Source organism: Pollachius pollachius (assembly GCF_949987615.1).
Source record: "Pollachius pollachius genome assembly, chromosome: 6".
In the NCBI taxonomy this organism is placed as follows: domain Eukaryota; kingdom Metazoa; phylum Chordata; class Actinopteri; order Gadiformes; family Gadidae; genus Pollachius; species Pollachius pollachius.
Window position 1 is genome coordinate 7,872,126 of NC_136939.1, and position 21,289 is coordinate 7,893,414.

At 48.8% G+C, this 21,289-nt stretch overlaps 1 protein-coding gene across 1 annotated transcript in view; it reads left to right on the forward strand.

Moving 5' to 3' along the window:
* Positions 1-21,289, forward strand: part of tiam1a (TIAM Rac1 associated GEF 1a) — a 63,929-nt gene that overhangs the window by 16,854 nt on the left and 25,786 nt on the right. The window contains 10 exon segments of the mRNA XM_079739037.1: positions 3,327-3,425; positions 6,138-6,605; positions 6,607-6,878; positions 7,187-7,455; positions 9,797-10,036; positions 11,117-11,348; positions 13,353-13,525; positions 14,817-15,041; positions 18,040-18,225; positions 21,053-21,202. Coding sequence (XP_079595163.1) covers positions 6,145-6,605; positions 6,607-6,878; positions 7,187-7,455; positions 9,797-10,036; positions 11,117-11,348; positions 13,353-13,525; positions 14,817-15,041; positions 18,040-18,225; positions 21,053-21,202 — 2,208 coding nt within the window. The 5' untranslated portion in view covers positions 3,327-3,425; positions 6,138-6,144.

A 21,289-nucleotide genomic window follows, 5' to 3' on the forward strand; every position in this document is an offset into this window, starting at 1 on the left:
TGGCTTAGAAGGGGCAACAATGACACTGGTTTGCTCTGGTTTGACCGTTTCGACGTTTCGAAAAGATGTAGCAACAGACGAGTTGAATTAGTCGCCCGCAGTGCGATCAGCGTTTGGGAATGTGTTTCACCTGGACCAACCGCCAGCAAGTGATTTCCCATGGTGCAGCGGGAGAATGAGCATGCATAATACCGTGGAGGAGATCAAATCCGCTGCTAACAATGTTATTCACAGTACATGAGGCGTGGGGTTCACGAAACCCACCTATTTCAGTGCTTCAAATTGACAGCACAACATAGGGTATACAAGACACCCTTCTTATGAGGCTTGTACATCGTGACCTCACATCACAATTACTGCTGCCATTTTGGGAGTGTAGGAGTATTGCGATGTTTGTTATTGTGTGGTACTAATGGTTGTTTGGTCATTGGACAGTAATGAATCATCAAAAGAGTTGTCGTTATGGGAGGACATTGTTGTGGTTGAAACTACCACAGGGTGTTTCATTTGAGACACAGCAAATACAGCATAGTTACGTTGGTTTATGCTTCAACAGCACTTAAACTCGCTTGAGTCCTCTCTGTTGGGCAGAGTATCGCCCGCACATCATCCCGTGATGCATTCTGATGCACAATCGGTAGACCTTTACCGTAACCCCTGAGCAAATCCTACGGCTTAGCATCGTGATGGGGCTCTAGACAAGACATATTGAAACAGAGCAACACGCAGTGCTTCCACAGAACATGAAGGCAGGCCTCTCATCGGTGGGCATAGAGAACACAGCTCCAAACTCTACGTTCACGAGTGTTTGTGTCTGTGTGTCAGCGAGGGGTTGAAGGGGTCGACGAAATTTGTCGGTTGGGGCGAGGTTTTGAACGGACAGGAAATTAAAAGAGAGAGTGGAATGATGAATTTGTCTATCGTGCCGGACAGGGATGAGAAATGAATGAACGGAGGAGCGAGGAGGAGGAAGAGAGAGATCAGCATCTGCATCAAACCTCGGCAGCTTATGTAACCACATTCCCACCGCGGGGGGAATAGAACACACACACACACACGCACACACACACACACACACACACACACACACACACCCACACACACACTCTCTCACACACACACACGCACACAAACTCAACCACAACCACACACACAGTATGTGATGCAACATGTCCGAGGTCTTGTCGGATCAATGAGACACAAAATGTGATTTGTTTCTATGGTCTGTTCCTCTTGACATTATCATGCGCCGTATTCATTAATGATTACTTAGCAAGTTAACCAAGCAACCACATATCCTCCTTGAAGTAGCTTGGGGGTTTTCATGTTTGTTTAACATTAATTCTCGCCTTAATTCAATTGTGTTGGATTCTTTGTTTTAAACCACTTCAAGACAAATGGTTCTGCAGTGTCTGTAATGAAGTTAAGCTGCTGACACATGGCTGAGAAAAACATGCCTTTTCACGCCCACCGCAGACTTAACAAACTTTTTGGTTAAGCAGACGGAATATATCATTAACTTCAGTTTGTACTTTGTTCTAAAATCGACCATAAACCTCTCACCTCTCCCAGGGAGTAATTTAAACTGTTAAACTGTTTGTTTTAACAAATGACTAATGTTTTCACGCAATACTTTGAGAGTGCAAGTACTTGTGGTTCTCATAGAGAGATTGTCAATGAAGACTGAAATTCAGATGTAAATTTATTGTCCACGAACACTGAGACGGATAACACTTTGTAACAAACAAGTTAAAAGCAAAAGTGCAGCGAGGACAAAGTGCATATCCCTGAGTACTCTGTTCTGTCTTAAGGAAAACTGGGAGTGAAGGAATGCTTCTTCTCTTTTGCTATGGGGACTTTGTCCAGATTAGATTATCGTGTATTTTATTATAGTGTCTTACATCCTAACTGATGTCCAGCCAGGATGGGCTCACAAGACCCATATATTCAAAAAACGTATTCAAAAAACGTTCAAACACTATTCAAGGAAAAAAATGAAAAGTGAAGAAACATATCCTAAACAGAAATATAGTATTCATACATTTTTGCATGAAACAAGGACATAATTGTGAGTCTTGGTCATTTTGACTCACACCTTTGTGTAAACAAGATCATTCCTACTTACACACACTCAGGCACACAGCCGCTTTACACATGTTAGTCTCTTTCTGCTTATAGTTTGGCTTTCTCCTACCCCAAGCCTTTGAAATACAAGGAGGCCTTTAAAAACATTCAAACTTGAATAGCCAACTCATCATTCTTTTGTAGAAGGAACTTGTTTGTCATATACAGAACTGCCTGTATTTTCTGATGGGTCTCCATATAGGGTCTACGACAGGGATTTTAAATAGCTGGGATCATTTCATTGAAACACATAATTCCTATGAAATGTAATCCTCTCCCGGTTAACTGTGTGCCTCTGCGTATGTGTGAGGGTAGCGTTATGCCATATATAGGTTTTTGTGTGTGGGATGTGTGCTATGTGTGTGTTTGTGTGTGCATGGCCATATGTTTGCTGTTGTCCCCACAAATTTCCATCCCTACCTGGGATACATATCGTATTTGTTTGGGAGGTTCATCACCTCTCGGGACGCTAAACAAGCACTCAGGGCTTTTGTTATCAATGAACTGTGTGTTCTCCTCGTGAATGTGTGTGTGCGCGGCGCCCGTCTGTGTGTGTGTTTACCCTCCGTAACAACGCGTTCGTCCCCCGTTGCTACGTGCCTCTCCACATCAGCGTTACCCTTGGGTTAGTGTCCCTGACGCCTCCTCTACACCCCCTGATGTTACGTCCTCTTCTGGAGCCTCCCTCTCTCCCTCCCTCCCCGTCTCAAACTCTGCTTCCCTCTCCCTCAAAGTCTCTCTCCCTTCCTCCCACAAGCACATTCTCTTCTATAGCCTCCCTCCCTCTCTCCCTCCCTCCCTCCCTCCCTCCCTCCCTCCTATCCCTGTACTCTCTGTCCCTCCCTACCTCAAGCTGTCCCTCCCTCCCTCTTTCCCACTCTCTCTCACCTCTCTCCCTCCCTCACACCTTCTCTCCCTCTCTTTCTCCCTCCCTCCGTCACCTCTCTTTCTCCCTCCTTCTCCCCCTCTCTCCCTCTCTCCCTCTCTCCCTCTCTCCCTCCCTCCCATCCCTATAACCTCTCACACTCTCCCGCTGCTTCCTCTTTGTCAATTGGTCTGTTTGTTTACCTCATCTCTCTGCGCTGCGTCGTCTGAGATACTTCTGTAAACCTCGCGGTACTCTGGTCCTATCAGAGTGGTTTTGTAACCCCATTTCCCTCTCTCTCTCTCTCTCTCTCTCTCTCTCTCTCTCTCTCTCTCAGTACTGATTGGAGCAACAGCAGAGTTTGGAGAACAGGCGCTGGGCCACAGAACACGCAGCACCTGTGTGAGAGGATGCCAGTGATGCAGCTCCACCACAGGTACAGGACTCTCTCTCTTTCTCACTCTCTCGCTCTGTTTCATGCTCCCTCTCTAGCTGCTCTGTCCCCTCTCTCTCTGTTTCTTTATTCTTCTATCTTTCGATCAATCGATTTCTCTTTGTCTCTCTCTCTCTCAGTCGTTAGCTTGCTCTCTCTCTTGCTCTCTCCATTTAACTCGCTCTCTCACTGTTGCTCCCTTGCTCTCGCTCTTCCTTCTCTTGGCAGAATCAGCTGCCTGCGGAGATGTTAGTAGTTGACTCACTTGGTTGTGTTGCAAAATCCTTTTTGTTTATCCATCAGGGAAAGACTTATCACCCAGGATAAAAGGAGAACTCTAAGAGCTCTATTTGTGGAACAGCCTGTGACACCTGTTCCATGTCTGGATGTTTTGCTCTGCGTTATGTCAAGATTAGTCAAGATTGCTTTTGACATAATATTTGGACTTAAAACAGTGTGATTCTCTTCCTACGCTCCCATAGCTGTCTCCTTTTCTCTGTCTCCTCTCTCTCTCTCTCACTCTCTCACTCTCGCCCTCTTGCTCTCGCTCTCTCTCTCTCTCTCTCTCTCTCTCTCTCTCTCTCTCTCTCCCTCTCTTTCTCTCTCTCTCTCTCTCTCCCTCCCTCTCTCTCTGATCTCCATCGTTCTCTCTCTCTCTCCCTCTCTCTCTCTCTCTCTCGCTCTCTGATCTCCATCGTTCACTGCCCGAGGATGAGTCCGCTCCGGTCTGTGGAACAGGATGCTGTGGGTTTCATTACATCGGGTGACTAACTGAAACTCAAGTCATCTGATATTTGCTGACTCAGCACATTTGCACACTCTTTATATAACAGAATGAATGAGGAGGAGGGCCCGTACACACAAAGAGGGGCCATATACCTGAACCTAACCTATGGAAACACACACTAACAAACACAATTAGTGGTTTCACCTCATCACACCAGGTGAGGTGCTGTTCCAGTGGTTTGATTGAAGTATTTAGTTAGCCTTTAACTCTCCCTCTCTCTCACTCTCTAACTCTCAAGGAATAATTAACTCCAAGAGTTAGAACAATAAACAGATTTTGGGGTATTATATTATCAGGGTAATTTATTTCTTTAAGGTGACTTCATTATGGCACCCGTTGTTTGAAATAACAAAAAAACAAAAAACTGAAAATACCTCATTAAAGATAATTTCTTCTTGCAAATAGCATATGATAAACATGGTTTGTTTATTTAATACCATTTTGATATATGCAACAATTGAACATAACATGTTAAGTTTAACCAGACGTTCCTTGGCGTTCCACTTTTTCCCATCATATGCACTGTGTGTGTGTCTGTGTGTGTGTACCTCTCGTCTGGGCAAAATTCTAAGAAAGCACTGAGCCTGAACTGTTTCTTAACGGGTCGGGTGCGTTCCCAACAGTCCTAGTTCTCTCTGCCTCCATGTTGCGCTCCCATACCACTCCCAGTTGGAGAAAACACCCAACTAGCTCTTTCATTAGATTTAGCCTCTGTGGCAAGTCTATTAGAACAGGTCCTGGGGTATGGTCGCACACACAGACACACACGCATGCAAACGCATGCACTGACGCACACACGGACAAACACATACGCACACGCATTCACATGCACACACACACACACACACACGCAAAAACACACACACACACACACACACACGGACGCGTGCACATGCACACACACACACGCTTGCACACACGCACGCACACCTCTTCCCTGACCAGGGTGTTGTAACACCTCCTGGGGGAGAGGGTGTGAAAGCAGGGTCCCCTATGGCTGACCCGGGGGCCCATGCTAATGGGGTCTAATAAAGAACGGCTGCCGTGAGTTAATTAGCTCCTTCCTCCGTCGTAGGACGGCGCGGTCGATAACGGCACACAGCCTCTGATGGATTTAACACACGGTGTGTTTTCTCCTGTCGACCGACGGGCCGCTGCTAAGACAACGTTTGACCGAATAGGAGCAATACGCGACGGAGATTGGAAGGGATTGAGCCTGACTGTCATCCCGCTCAGAGCTCGGCTCAGAGATCTGCTCAGCCAGCGGTGAACTCTAGTAGCAACAAGGATCGGTTGGATAGCACAGGGTCATTTCTGCTTTGCTTAAAGCATTCTCGATTGTATATTACATAAGATAACATGTTATACATGCTGTTGTGTACAATAATCTCCTGCATAGACCACTTCAATCCAATAAGGAGAGGTTCTAACACCACCACTGCTGGTGTTGTTGCTACAGAATAATCCTGATGCTTAATGAGCCCACCCGCTCTATAGAGGCAGGAGGGAGTAATGTCTGTCTGTATATCACTTTCCCTCTGCCTGGACACTGCCGCACATCGATCCTTATGCAAATCTACATCCACCACACCTTTGATTCCCCACAAAAAAGAAATGCGAAACTCCAGATGTTGATAACAATGTCAGCTCCTATTTGTAGCACGACACAAACCTAGAAGTCCCAGACTCCTTTCATTTTAACGGGGCCAAGCTGCCGCAGCACCGGTGTCGCGTGGCTGCTTGCTTTAAAGTCAAATGTAGATCAAATCTACAAAAGCGTACAAAAGCGTTTAAAAAAGCGAAAAGCTTTTTTGTTCAAAAAAAAAAGCGACCAAAGCATTCGTTTCTCAACGTGGTCCTGGGGCCGCACGCCAACCGTCCGTGGCTCTCACGCTTCCTCCGTCTCCCCCCCCCCCCCCCCCCTGCAGTTGAACCATGGGCAATGCGGAGAGCCAGAATGGCGACAGCGGTATCTACGGGGACGTGACGCGACCCCTGTCCCGCAAGCACACGTCACGCTCCCTCCGCCTCCCGGGCAAGCAGCAGCAGCAGCCGATCGCCCGGCGGCCCCGCCACTCCTCCTCGGTGAAGCAGGAGCACCGCAACTCGGAGGCCTCCACGCGCTCGTCCAGCACCCCCAGCATCCCCCAGTCCCTGGCCGAGAGCGGGCAGGACCCCTTCGGCGGCGCCGACGCCCTGGGGGACTTCGGCCTCGGGGCCAGCCCCCACTGGACCCAGCGGGTCGCCATGACGATGCGGCCCGAGTCCTACCAGCACGACGACGACGACGACGACGACGACGACGACCTGGCCACGCCCACCCCGGAGGCGTCGGAGACGAGCACGGTGGCCCGGCGGGAGGGGGAGGGGCAGTCCGGCGGGGAGGGGGAGGGGGGGGGGGGAGGGGGGCGCCGAGGGGAGGTGCCTCCAGCAGCTGGCGGAGGGCGGCGCGAGGGAGGGGGGGGGCGGGAGCTTCAAGAAGAAGCGCTCCAAGTCGGCCGACACGTGGCGCGAGGGCAGCATGGAGCTGTCCGAGTCCGACCTCAGCCAGGGTCACATGACCAGCACGGAGGACATCCTCCACGGAGGGGAGGGGCTGGAGGGGGAGGAGGAGGAGGAGGAGGAGGAGGAGGAGGAGGAGCCCTACGTCCGACCCAGAGGGGGTGCAGGTAAGGGAGCGCAGTGCATGCGTGCAGACACGCGCGCGCACACACACACACACACACACACACACACATGCATGTGTGCGTGCTCGCGCGCACACACTCACACATACACACACAAGCGCACGTGTGCATACGCACACGCATGCACACACCCCCAAACGCACACATACGCACTGACACACACCAATGAGGACATTATCAGCGACGTGTGCATGTGTAGGCATGTGTTGCCATAGAGACATGCGTGTCGGTGTCTATAAATGTATTAACACGTGTGTGTGTGTGTGTGTGTGTGTGTGTGTGTGTCGCAGGCTCCACGGAGAGAGCCTCCTCCATGGACCATCTGTGCAGCCAGAGGAGCCCCGTGCTGAGGGCCCAGCGGGGCCCCTACGCCCAGGGCGGGGGCCGCGAGGGGGAGGAGGAGGGCCCCCTGTCTCCGGCGGAGGACGACGGCGGCGTCTACGGGGCCTTCACGCTGCCCTGCCGCCGCTCCCACTGCCTGTCGGAGGGCCTGCGGGGCCACTGCGCCCCGGCCCCGCCCTGCCACACCTTCCAGGGCCGCCGCGCCCAGACCACCCAGGTATCGCCGCCCCCCCTCGTCACCGTCAGAGGCGGCTCTATTGTCGGTTCCAACCTGTGTACAAGACTAATAGAGGAATCCAAATTTAGCTTGGTCTCTGACCCACGGTGCATTTCACGTATCAAAGGATACAATTTGGTCAAATGTAATTAAAATAAGTAATACTTACAATAAATAAATTCTGAATACAGAAAAATAGCAAAATAGTCTCATTTGGACGTTCGTCAGGAGGGATTGTAATATGTCCGATTTTGTTGTCAGTCTAGTTCATGTTTGTGTTCCCAACATAGTACAGATTTAGAGGATGAAACCGAGTGATCTAACCATCGTAACTCGCTCTCCTGGTTTCATTGGAATATTAGTAACTACTTTAATTAGGTGAAATTGCTTTGTTGTGCCAAAGCTCATTTAGCACCCTCTCAGCAAATGTCAACATTAGCCCCAGCACCCCAGCTGGCAGTAGCATGAAACCGGGAGCAGTAGCATCTAAGTGATACTTGTTAGCTTGGTAGCTTCGTTGGGCCCAGTGCACTCTTTAGTACTATCAGTTCAACAAAGGGATTTTGACAGTGATTTTAATGTTGGTAATGGATTTTTCCCTGAAGCCAGGAGAGTTACAATGGCTTTCACTACCAGACCCTTATTCTCTTTTACAATGCACCAGACCGGTATTGTCCTTTAAAATGCCTCCAGACCGGCTTCGTAGAACAACATGTGCTCAGTGAGAACACGCATGTCCAGCTTCCTGCCCTGGTCCGATGGATGGAATGGTTCTTTGTTGTTGAGTTGGTAGAACGAGGCGTCAGCCCCGCCAGAGCTATTGGGGTTTGGCTCCCAACCCTGCCAGGAAGGCTGTGCTCTTAGGGTAGTGGATGACGTTTCCGATAGAAATGGCCGCCACAAAGCTGTACATGTTTGTAGTCTTTCGTTGGTGTGCTTAACTTACATTTTCATCAGTCCCATTTATATTTTTTATGTTATTGTTTATTTTTGTCGCTATACTCCTTAATTTAAAGCAGAAACGACAGCAAAGCACGAGTACTGTGTCACAAATCCCTTTGGGGCTTTTACTATAAAAAAAAGGACTATATAAGGTCCCTGGAGAAGGATTGTGTCCGGACAGCATGTTTACCAGTAGATTCCACCGACCTGACAGAGAGACACTGTTCGCTCAGCAGCCATTCACACTTAGTAGAGACAGTTCTCAGGAAGTCAACCAGGTCTGGATGAGGTCCGTTGTCTAATCCTCTACACGTGTGTGTCCGCACTCGTGGATTGGTTTGGCATAGTTATGTCAGACTTTTTAATACACGCGTAATCTATTTTAAATAATGAAAAGCTGTGCATTAAAAAAACACTTTAAGGCGCCATTTCCCCGGTCCCGTTGGCTAAAACCCTGTCAAAATAATATCCATAAACTAACACGAAGCTCGCTCAATAATAAAGTGTCTGTGCCAAAAATAGAGAGGCAGGCCTTTTCCCCTTTCCCCTCAACCCATTTCCCAGAAGCCCCGGCGCTCGCAGTGAGAGCAGGGCATCCTAAGTGCCGCTCATTATGAATTCATCCAGCCGGGCTGAGAGGCGAGGCAGTCTGGGTAAAAATAGACAAGACAACGCTGGGGAAACAAAGATGAGCACAAAGGAAGAACATTGTGGTTTGGTGGGGGAAAGGAAACGTGCGAATTTGCCAAGATTCTCTATCGCTGGGATAGGGAAAATCCCTTTTTTTTGGGGTTTTCTGGCAGCCGTGCACGTGGGGGTTTTTGAATGGAGATTGAATACAAGATTACTTTAATCTTTTTTAATTACTCAACGGTATTCAACAGAGTGTGGGCCACACGGTATGCGTTTTCACACACCGATGCATCTCGCGGAAAACATAATTCCTTCTGATAAAGACACAAAGACATAATCAAAACACACACGCTCATCGTGTGTTCAAGTCTAAACTGTTGACCACCACTGTACAAATCTGAGCTGAATCGTGAGGATGAAATGATTCACTGTCAGTTTGGCTAATATTATATCACATCACTTGCTGTACATTATTCATATACAAAAGTCATTGTTTCTGCTGCATTACTTTAGTCCCTAACAGATTACTTTTCCCCCCATCTATCTCTCTTTGTGTCTATCTTTGTGTCTACCTTTCTGTTGACCTCTCTTTTGGCTTCTCTCTCTCTCTCTCTCTCTTTCTCCCTCTCTCTCTCCCTCTCTCTCCCCCTCTCTCTCTCCCTCTCTCTCTTTCTGATTCTCCCCCTCTCCCTCCCTCTCTCTCCCTGTGTGTGTGTGTGTGTGTGTGTGTGTGTGTGTGTGTGTGTGTGTTTGTGTGTGTGTGTAGGACATCTCCGGGGCCCTGGGCGAGGGCAGTGAGTACGGCGACAGCGGCATCGATGGCCTCGCCGCGGAGATGGAGGGCGAGGCGGAGCTGGTGTCGCGGCGCTGCAAGGCCATGTCGGCCTCCTTCTCCGTGTACTCCAACGCCGAGAGCAGCGCCTTCCACGGCAGCGACAGCGGCAGCAGCAACGGGGGGGGAGGAGTCTACGAGAACTTCCGGAAGGAGCTCGACAATCAGGCATGGGTGAGGATTTGTATGTCTGTGGGGTCTATGCTATCGAATCAGACAAAGCCTGAGCTCGTGTTTTTGTTTGCGTTGGCCTATGCGTCCGTCCCCCCGTCCCCCCCCTAAGGTTCCGATTGATTGACAGCGGACCTGGCTGGGGGTTGGGGCCAATCACAAGCGTTTATCTAATGTGGGGCGGGTCTGATAAGATGACTGTACAGTTGACACATTTTCATAAACCACCCAAGATGGCTGTTGCTGACGTGTCACTCGTTTCGTTGATCTGATTGGTTGTAGGTCTGTCCAATTGTGTCCAGAGGCCATTTGCTCTGCGCTCTGTTGATAACACCCGTTCAAAATCAAAAAATGTACTGAGAGGTTCCAGATTCAAACGCATTTGCGAATTGGTCTGGCGATGTCAGGCTATCATCAGCCTTGTTGACATGGAATAACATCTAGAGCCTACAACCACGGTTTAATTGGGATTGTATCTTGCTTAAGCCTGGCAGGCCCCAAGCGCTCACAAGCGTCTCAGCCTGTTAACACTTAAGGGGCAGTTAACCAGAGATCCCCGCTTAATATGCGCACGCACGCGCACACAGCTTGCAGGATTGTACCACATCCATGATTGGCACCATGTCGGAGAAGGGGGCGGAGACTCAGTGGCCGTGGTGTATGGGCTAAAATTGCTTTGGATAATGCCGCCAATCATGGTAAATAATAATTGAGGGTTAGGAATCATACGGCGCGATAATGAATTAGCATATCACAGCCCCCTTGAATGTAATTGGTGGACGACCGAAGCAGTCCTAGTTAAGCTCTAGACGACAACAACAAATCTATCATGAATCTAGACTGAACTTCTTTTGCATCTTTCGAACCACCGTTCCGGCCTGTTTAGACAGAGAAAATATCTCACTTTGCATCGCAATCTCAAAACCGTTTTCATATTACGATTTGAAGAGGTGTTCAAAAAGGCTTGTGTCAACAAGGCCTTTGTTTGTGTGTGCATACTAATGTATTTGCTGACATTTGAAAAAGGAAGAATTAGCATTTTAGCATATCCCGCCATCTGATTCCCACATTTTTATTTTGTAGACCCATCGGGGGCGGGGCTTCAGGGAGGAGGCGGGCTCTGCCGTGAGTGACGAGCGAAGCAGCGGCACTCTGAGTACCGCCTACCCGTCGGATTTTCCGATTGGCTGCGCCAACGGCACGGTCAGGAAGGCGGGAGCGCTGGCTGTTAAGAACTTCCTGGTCCATAAGAAGAACAAGAAGGTGGAACCCGCCACCCGACGCAAGTGGAAGCACTACTGGGTCTCGCTGAAAGGTAACCAGCCTGAAGCTCTGAGTCTCCCCCACCACAGAGTATGGTAGAATATGATGTTTGTGTTAAACACATTAGTTAAGTCACTACTATAGTAGTCCCACAAATACATAAAAAATGAAAGTCATCCCCCAGAAGTTCTGCTATAACATAGTTGGACTGCTGGATCCAAGGTTCTAAGATTCTCCAAGATTCTCCCCAGTACAGAACTTTTGTGGAGAGATTTAAGGTTAACAATCAGAAACCCCCTGAGCTCCTACTCACTGAGAACCGAAATCTGAAAGGGGTTGGAGTTATGCCTTGGTTCCTGTTTCGTTACAGAGGTTTCTTTCAAATCTCTTATCCGCTCAAGTGGAAGAAAGTTTCAGACGGGGACTTTATTGAATGTATTTCTATAGTGGTCAGTCTACACGGTGTTGATTCAAAACGTTGACAGGTTTTACAGTCTACCAGTGCTGGCCGAGTCTGTTTTCGCCAATGACACACTTACAGATCCACGCCTCCAGCGACATGATTGGTCGAAACAAATATGAAGCGAAAGAAAGTGAAACGCCCTGCTCACCCAGATTTGACCTCGCCTGCCATCAGTTTTTCGTCTGATTTGTGAGACTTCTACAGCAGAAATGTATATGAGGGTGCTGCAATATCCTGTTCCACTATAGGCCCTTACAACACTTCTTGCCTCCTACAGTAGCTATATAATTCATCAATACACATTAATTAAATATCGCATAATTATATTTCATTCACAGCCAGCCCCTCCATTATTGCATTATTTTGCTCCACTATTGATCATCATCCCAGTGATCAATCATAGTCATAACCCCTCCCCCTCTTTGTGCACTTCCTGCATAGCTGGCGTGCAGGACCCTGGTGCATTAACCCCCCCCCCCCTCCGGGTAATCACATCAGGCCCGGCACGAGACCCCCGACATCCATCTTTACCTTCTTCTCTTTGCTTTTTCCTTTTAAAAAAGTCCTCCTGTGTCAAAACAATCTAATTCCAAAGGCAGCGCCTGTCTCTAATCCAATCAGTCACCAAACACAAAATGCACCAGGAAACAATAAGAAATGGTGGCACTCAGCCCCCCTGGGCCTTGGATCCCATTGTCCCGCGGTGGTCCTTCAGAGCCTGAGCGGCCTGTTGGGGCGGATTGTGGACAGTGTTGGACACCAATGGAAGATCCATTGTTCAATTGGCTATCACAGATCTCTATAGATAACACAGCCCCGGTTTTGATTTGTTTGCAAGGCATTCCCAGGCTATGGGTGCCCTAGCTGTGGCTTTACAGTGCCTGGTTGTTGTTCTCGGAGAATCCATCTTGTTATATTGTGTAGTGTATTGGACAGGTTTGGTTTTCTTCTTAGAGGGGCTGTAGGTAGGATGTGAAAGTTGTGAACAGAGAAAGCAGAAAAGAGTGAAGAGAGCAAGATTTTGAGACTAAACCCTAGTAAAACGTGTCATTCCTCTTTGCTCTCTCCTGACTTATTTCTCAGCTGTTAAAAATATTTGCATTTCAGGCACCTGTGATTGACAGGCAAGATGGATTCCGCCAAAACCAATCAGGGAAGAGATGCCCTGATTGGTCAGAAATGAGCCCAGAGCGGTCATTAATCTAGATTGGCTACCTCAGACGCTGTCAACTAGGAACAGATGTTTGCACCTTACATTTCACTCACTAATAGCTGGCGGTTGACTGGGCCATTTCTAACGAATTACATTCAGAAAATTGCTCTTTAATCGTAACTACAGCCCCTGTAATTCATAGATTTATTGTAACTGTTTATTGAAATAAAAGAAAGGGACAAAAGGGGACACTTTACGCAATGGAACAACATAATCTATTTAATTGAAACCTCTCTGTCTCTGTCTGTCTGTCTCTCTCTCTCTCTGTCTCTCTCTCTCTCTCTGTCTCTCTCTCTCTGTCTCTCTCTCTCTCTCTCTCTCTCTCTCTCTCTCTCTCTCTCTGTCTCTCTCTCTCTCTCTCTCTCTCTCTCTGTCCACAGGATGCACTCTCTACCTCTATGACACGGACGGGCGCTCGGCCATCGACCACAACAGCATCCCGAAGCACGCGCTGTGGGCCGAGAACAGCATCGTGCAGGCCGTCCCCGAACACCCCAAGAAGGACTTTGTGTTCTGCCTCAGCAACTCCGTAGGGGACGCCTTCCTGTTCCAGGTGGGCAGGAAGGAGGACACAAACACATGCAGGCACAAACACACATACGGGCAATGTTACGCACCTACAGAACCAACACCCTCACAGATCTGCATACAAAGAGCTCCCCTCTTCTGGGTTGGTGTGGATGGTATTTCTTGGCGCTCACATACACACACACACACACACACACACACACACACACACACACACACACACACACACACACACACACACACACATTCACACACATTCACACACAGTCACAGTCACTGTCACAGTCACACTCATTCATAATCACATGCAGACACACACACTCACACTCACAATCAAACTCACACTCACACACACACACCCTCACACGCACACACACACACACACACACACACACACACACACACACACACACACACACACGCATACACACACACACACACACACAGACACACACACACACACACACACACACGTGCATGCCATTAATCTGTGTGTGCCAGATACACCAGTGAGTTGTTTTCTTCTTCGTTCTGACGTGTTTAAAGGCCACATATGTCATATTGTGACAGCCCTGCGGCACAGCCACCATGGCATGATATTAACATGTGTCTCTTTGTATTCATGGCCGCTGTCAGCGGCGACATTCAATCAATGCATCGAAGGACAAATTATTAAGCAATGATGAGTTTCTGCTCGACGGCGTCTCTCAGGGTTCACCGGTCTCAACCGACCGAGCGCCTTTTGTCTTTCCTTCCCCTGGCACCGGCTGGTGCATTTCGTGATTGGCCGATACCTGGCACCAGAGAAAGGCTCTGATCCCAGCCCCGTAGCTGTGCTAGATACAGACGCTACCTGCTAGAACTTTACGTAGCCAAACACAGCCTTCGTTGTTTGGAGGGATCCTGAGATCTTTTAACTAATTGTTTTACCAAACTTTCAACCAGCATTCCTCAGTGAGATCCGGTATCTAAGGTCAAGAAACGGGGCCACTGCTAACCGTGTAGGCCAGCCACGCTCAGAGAAAGCCCCAATGAGCTCGGCATGAAAGGTTGCAATACACCCCACCACGTCAAACTACACCCCATCCCGCCACACCACACCACACCACACCACACCACCCCCCAGGACACCAAACCAAACCACACCACAAAGTAATGTGCGTGATGCTGTCTGAATCTACTCAAATCCCTCTCTCTTTATCTGCTGTGGCCACGGTAACGCCTGCATCCCCCGTCTAGGGAGCTTTAAGGCCCAATCCCACGGTAAGTGTGTTTGACCTGAGCGTTGTGTGTGTCCCCCTGTCCTCTCGGGACAGACGTCGGCCCAGACGGAGCTGGAGAACTGGATCACGGCCATCCACTCGGCGTGCGCCGGCGCCGTGGCGCGGCAGCACCACCGCGAGGACACGCTGCGGCTGCTGCGCACCGAGGTCCGCAAGCTGGAGCAGAAGATCGACATGGACGAGAAGATGAAGAAGATGGGCGACATGCAGCTGTCCACCGTCACCGAGGGCAAGAAGAGGAAGACCATCCTGGAGCAGGTAACCGGGAGGTCTGGATCGGGGGAAGGGGCGTACCTTCTTGGAAAGTGACGTTCTCTCCAGGTGGCGGCAGTAGCTCAGGGGTGTCGAGGTGTCCCTGAGCAAGGCACCTCACCCTTACCGCTCCCGACGAGCTGGCTGTCGCCTTGGCAACGCCGTCGGTGTGTCAATGTGTGCATGAATGGGTGAATATTTTTAGCGCTTTGGGTAAGAGCGCTATATCAATGCAGTCCATTTACCATTTACGTTCGTTACTGATGGTGATCGCGTCGGGCTTCAGAGGTCTTCTCTCCTCCTACTTGGACATGCTGTTGTAGACATTGTGTACCATTGCGACATCAGGAGGGATGGCCCCAGTTGTCGCATAGACGAACGCCAGGGAACATTGTTCGCAAAGTCGAACGCCAGGGAACATTGCAGTCTCCCCGGTTGAAGTTTTTCTTTGAGTCCAAACCAAAAACAGCATAAATAACTAGCATAGCTCACAAGGACCCGTTTGACCTGTTTGGCTCACGCACAGCAAATGACCCGCACTCTCCTTTGAGCTTTCAGTCGAAAGGACAGAACATTAAGAAACGTATTTACTCGCAAGTGCACTTGCACCGCACTGATTTGATGACTAACAGGCAGATCGTGATGTATTGATGATTCTAATTATACCCTGGTGTCCGTTGATTATTAGATGGATGTCATGTGTTCGAGGCCCTGACATAGATAACATCGTCCTATTTATTCTATCGCGAGTCGGCTGGATTTCGCAGAAAGAGACTGCCTTGTGTGTGTGGGTGTGTGTGTGTGTGTGTGTGTGAGTGTGTGTGTGTGTGTGTGTGTGTGTGTTTGTGTATGTGTGTGAGTGTGTGTGTGTGTGTGTTTGTGTCTGTGTGTGTGTGTGTGTTTGTATTTGTTTGGTTGGTTGGTTATTTCTTTATTTGTCTGTGCGTACAAGCTTACCTGTGTGTATGTGTGTGCATGTGTGTGCCTCACATAACTTGTGGAGACAAGGAGCCCAAGCACTTGAAAAGCTGGGTTTCAGTGTGTGTGTGTGTGTGTGTGTGTGTGTGTGTGTGTGTGTGCATGCCTATGTGTATGCGTGCCTGTGTATATGTATTTGTGTGTGTGTGTGTCTGTCTGTGAGAGTGTATGTGTGTTGGGGCATTTCTGTGTGTGTGGCTGTGTGTGTTTTTGTGTCTGTGTGTGTGTGCATCTGCATGGGTATCAGTACCGGCTCAGCTCAGCTACGGCTCACCCCAGCAGATAAGACACACAGACACTTCAGCGCTGTCCACAGAGTTGATAGAATAAACCCTTCCCAAAAACACATGGGCTTTAGACGTAAGCAAGCACTGCCGGCGAACAGACTCGAAGCAACCACCTGCTGCCGACAGATAAAGAAATTCAGGGTTACATATTCAAACACTTTGCTTGGCTGCTAGATACTTTCCACGTTGGCAGGTAAAGGCAAGTGAATTTCGGACAGTGCCAGTGTGCAGAGCTGTATGGAGGGGGTGTCTGTGGTACTCTTTGAAAGGAGAGTTACCTGAGCCACAGCAGGGGGCTGTCCACTCCACCATCAGGTGTTAAAGGTGTTCGACCGGCACAGTTTCATTACTCACAACTGCAGCCATCCCTTCTGTTCAAAGGGATTCGATTTATTAGAGTGTTCACGTAATGAAACCCATTCCAACCAGAATATCAATCCTCCCTGAGATTAACTTCCTTCTCTGGAAACCAATTTGGCTTGCATGACGACGGAGGGGAGCTCCCTCACAGAGAGTGTTATGTAAGAGGACGTGTGTGTGTGTGTGTGTGTGTGTGTGTGTGTGTGTGTGTGTGTGTGTGTGTGTGTGTGTGTGTGTTTGTGCGCATGTTTGTGAAACTCCTTTACCTTTTGTATAAGATAACCGCATACATCTTTTCGTGGGTGCACTGTAAAAAAGAGTAATAATGTATTCAATTTTAAAGCGCCTTTCTGTAATCCAAAGGAGCTTTACAGTGGTGTGGAGAGACAGGAGAAAAACGATCCGCTTTAAGCGCTATTGAAGATATGTCACTATCGCAAAGTCGTACCCACGCTCAGAACATATACTCACTATACTTAAACTATAATATATGTTCTGGAGCTCATGCAAGTCGTGTTGCATCAGGTAAGAGAGAGCGCGTTCGTCTCTTCCACAGGGGAAACAACATATGGCCAGGCAGTCTCCGTATATGACCTCCGGGAATATATGACATTCAGCTCCATGTGATGGCCACTAATTCCCCTCCTCCCCTTCAACGGCTGGATCAACTGCAGGCCTCTGTCATCTGTAAGAGATCAGCGTATGCAAATGGTTCCCCTCAACCTTTACCGGCCTTGAACCTGTATTTAAATGAGGTATTCCCTGAAAGTGGGCCTGGAGAGGGCGAGCGGCATACGGAGTCTATACAACGCTGTGTAGGTCTTTCAGTTATAGTTACACATCCAATATGTGTTCATCTGTGAATCAGTGGAAGCTAACGATTGCTGTGTCCTGACTGAAGTAATACTATACTAATAATAGTGCTTTGCTTCTCCAACACAAACCACAGTGAATAATACCGATGCAGGTTATTCTAAAGCAACTAGGGGAAGGTTGTCTTACTCGAGATAGCTTCAAGGAGGTCTTGCCCTCCTGAAAGACTTGGAATGAAACGCAATTGGCTTTGGCCGATGCACATGGTTTTTCTCCTCAGCACTGCTTCTGCCAAATGTTGAGTTTTGCCAAACGCAATGTGTTCTGTTGTTTGTATCACACCTCCTGCTGTGCCACCCCCTTTGCCAGGGGGACCCCTTTAAAAAAAGAGACTTTGATCCTCAATGTGTTCACCCGGGAAAAATAAACGTAGGCGCAGGACATTCAGGGATCAAACCCGGTCCGACCCCAGTGACTTGGGGGGGGGAGGGTCGAGGATCGACCAATCACAGCGCACTGACACCATCTCCCCGGCGCCCCACTAAATGGTCGGCTCCCTCCCTCAGATCTTCCTGTGGGAGCAGAACCTGGAGCAGTTCCACGTGGACCTGTTCCGCTGCCGCTGCTACCTGGCCAGCCTGCAGGGGGGTGAGTCCCCCAACCCCAAGAGGCTGCTGGCCGTGGCCTCGCGGCCCACCAAGCTGGCTATGGGCCGGCTGGGGGTCTTCTCCGTCTCCTCCTTCCATGCCCTGGTAAGAGCAGGACCGGGGGTGCCTCAAAGTGTCGTAAGGCTGTTGAGACGCTCACACACGCAGACACTGACACACACACACACACACACACACACACACTCACACACATACACTGACACACACACAGACACACACACATACACGCGCACTGACACGCACGCAGACACACACAGGTACACGTACCTGCACACAGACACACACAGATACAATTACGTGTACAGACATGTACACACACACACAAAAATATATGCGCACTCACACACACAGACACATACACCCACACACACACATAGACGCGCACTGACACGCACGCAGACACACACACAGACACACACAGGTACAATTACGTGTACAGACATGTACACACACACACACAAAAATATACACGCAAGCACCCAAGATACCATCGGGTTTCACCCCTCGAAATTCAGATCATTCGTTTCCGCGTCGACTCTCGTAAAGGGATAACAAACACCTGCCAAGAAGGTGAAGTCACTTGTCACTCTGTTGTTTATAGCTGGTACTCTTGCTGCCCACGCACACACAATGTACGTACACACACACGCATGCATGTACATAGGCACACACACACAGACACACACACACACACACTCTCAGGGCCCCAGCCATCAGCAAGGGCTTCAAACAGTGTGTTTATTGTCCCCCATGGGGCGGCTATGGAAGGTGTGAGATGGTAGAGTAGCAGCACTGGTATGTTCTGCGTGCCGCCAATGTGACGCTATGTTCTGTCTGCCGTTCGCGTCAACATCTAGAGTACAAAACATAAAGAGGTATTCAGCTAGCTGAATGAACAAATGCACATACTCGCATACGCACACACAGACACACACAAACACACACACGCATGGTACAGCCTAAACCAAGTGGGATTTGTGTCTTCTTATGTGATTGGTTGATCGATACTGGGTCTGTCTCCCCACCCTGAGGCACTTTCCCACAAATAGGCTTACCTCGCCATTACTCTCACTAGCACCAACTGTCACACACACACACACACACACACACACACACACACACACACACACACACACACACACCCTCTCTCTCTCTTTCTGGCTTCTCTCTCTCTGTCTCCCTCTCCCTTGCTCTCTCTCTTTCTCCCTCTCCCTCACTCTCTCTCTCTCCCTGTATTACTCTCTCTCTCCCTGTCTCTTACTGTCTGTCTCCATCTCTCTCACTCTCTCTCACTCTCACTCACCGTCTTACTTACTCTCTGTCACTCTCTCCCTGTCTCTTACTGTCTGTCTCCATCTCTCTCTCACTCTCACTCTCTCTCTCTCACCCTGTCTTACTTACTCTCTCTCTCTCTCTCTCCATGTCTCTTACTTTCTGTCACTCTCTCTCCCTGACTCTCTGTCTCTCTCTCTCTCCCCCTCTCTTACTCACTCTCTCTCTCTCTCCCTGACTCTCTCTGTCTCTCTCTCTCTCCCTCTCTGACTCACTCTCTCTCTCTCTCCCTGTCTCTCTTTCTCTAAACCTGCTTAACCATTCTACCCTTCTCCTTTGTCTCGTCTAACCCTCTTCATAGCTCACCTTTGAAAGCATTTACATTATGGCTATTTTTGTATCTCTCACGTATATGCCTTCCCCCTGCTGGTGTTGTAATGAATAAAGGTCATTACAATTATTATTTTATTTTGGATCTAAATCAATCTTTATTTTGCATCACCATCCTACCATCGGTGTGGAGCAACCGACCATTTTTAAATGCATGATCATTATTTGCACATCATATACCCAATCTGGCTTGTATTTATGAACCGCAAAAGCTCAACATCCATATCTCACCTTATTTCCCCTTGCCATTTTTACATACATTTTTTTACATTATGATTCCTATAAATGTTCCTGTTATTGTTAGGATGGATGCCCCTCTGTGGAGTGATTCGTGGAGAAGGCTTCATGATAATGTGGTTTAAAGGTCCTTTCGCTAGCAGCTTACATAAGCCACAGAGTTTCTCCAGGCCAGTTTGACCTATCATGTGGGAAGCTTGTGACTCATGGATGATGCCAAGCCCGAGAGACGAGTTAACACGCACACACACACACACACACACACACACACACACACACACACACACACACACACACACACTCACACACAATGACAGAAACAGACACACACACACACACACATGTCCGGGAGAACATATAGTGGCATTTGTTTGCCCGGAAGATAATGTGAATTAACCCAGAAACGCCAACATCTCTTTCTACTTGTGTGTTCAGCACTCCCATAGGGCAACTCTAATGTGTTTGTGTTTGTTTGGGTGCATGTGTGTGCATACACAACCAATGCACACACTTAATGACTTAGTGGTATATTAATACATTCATTATCGCTTTTCCATGGAAATAAACTGCCATTAATAATAATCCCTAAATTCACTAAATCGAACAAATAATATCAAATGAACCAATTTTGGTATGGGTTCAAAATGGATAGTAGCGCTATTTCCTGTACGGATAACAACCATTATATCTTGTTGTGCGTTCAATAGGGATATTGTCATATGTACTTGCCTATCCCGCCCTGTTCGTCATAGTCTCTCTGTCTGACTCTCTCCTGCTGGCGGCGGTGATGTGGTCAGATGTACTTGACTCTGCCCTGTTCGTCATAGTCTCTCTGTCTGACTCTCTCTCCTGCTGGCGGCGGTGATGTGGTCAGATGTACTTGACTCTGCCCTGTTCGTCATAGTCTCTCTGTCTGACTCTCTCTCCTGCTGGCGGCGGTGATGTGGTCAGATGTACTTGACTCTGCCCTGTTCGTCATAGTCTCTCTGTCTGACTCTCTCTCCTGCTGCAGGTGGCGGCCCGTACCGAGAGCAACGCCAGGAGGCGGAGCCACGCCGTGACCCGGCCCTCGAGCAAACGTCGCAGTCGCTTCTCCTCTCTGTGGGGGTTGGACACCACCTCCAGGAAGAAGAGCAAGGCCCCCCACCCCTCCATCACCCAGGTGGGTGGAGAAACACACGCACAGACACACAGACACACACACACACACACACACACACACACACACACACACGCACATGCACATGCA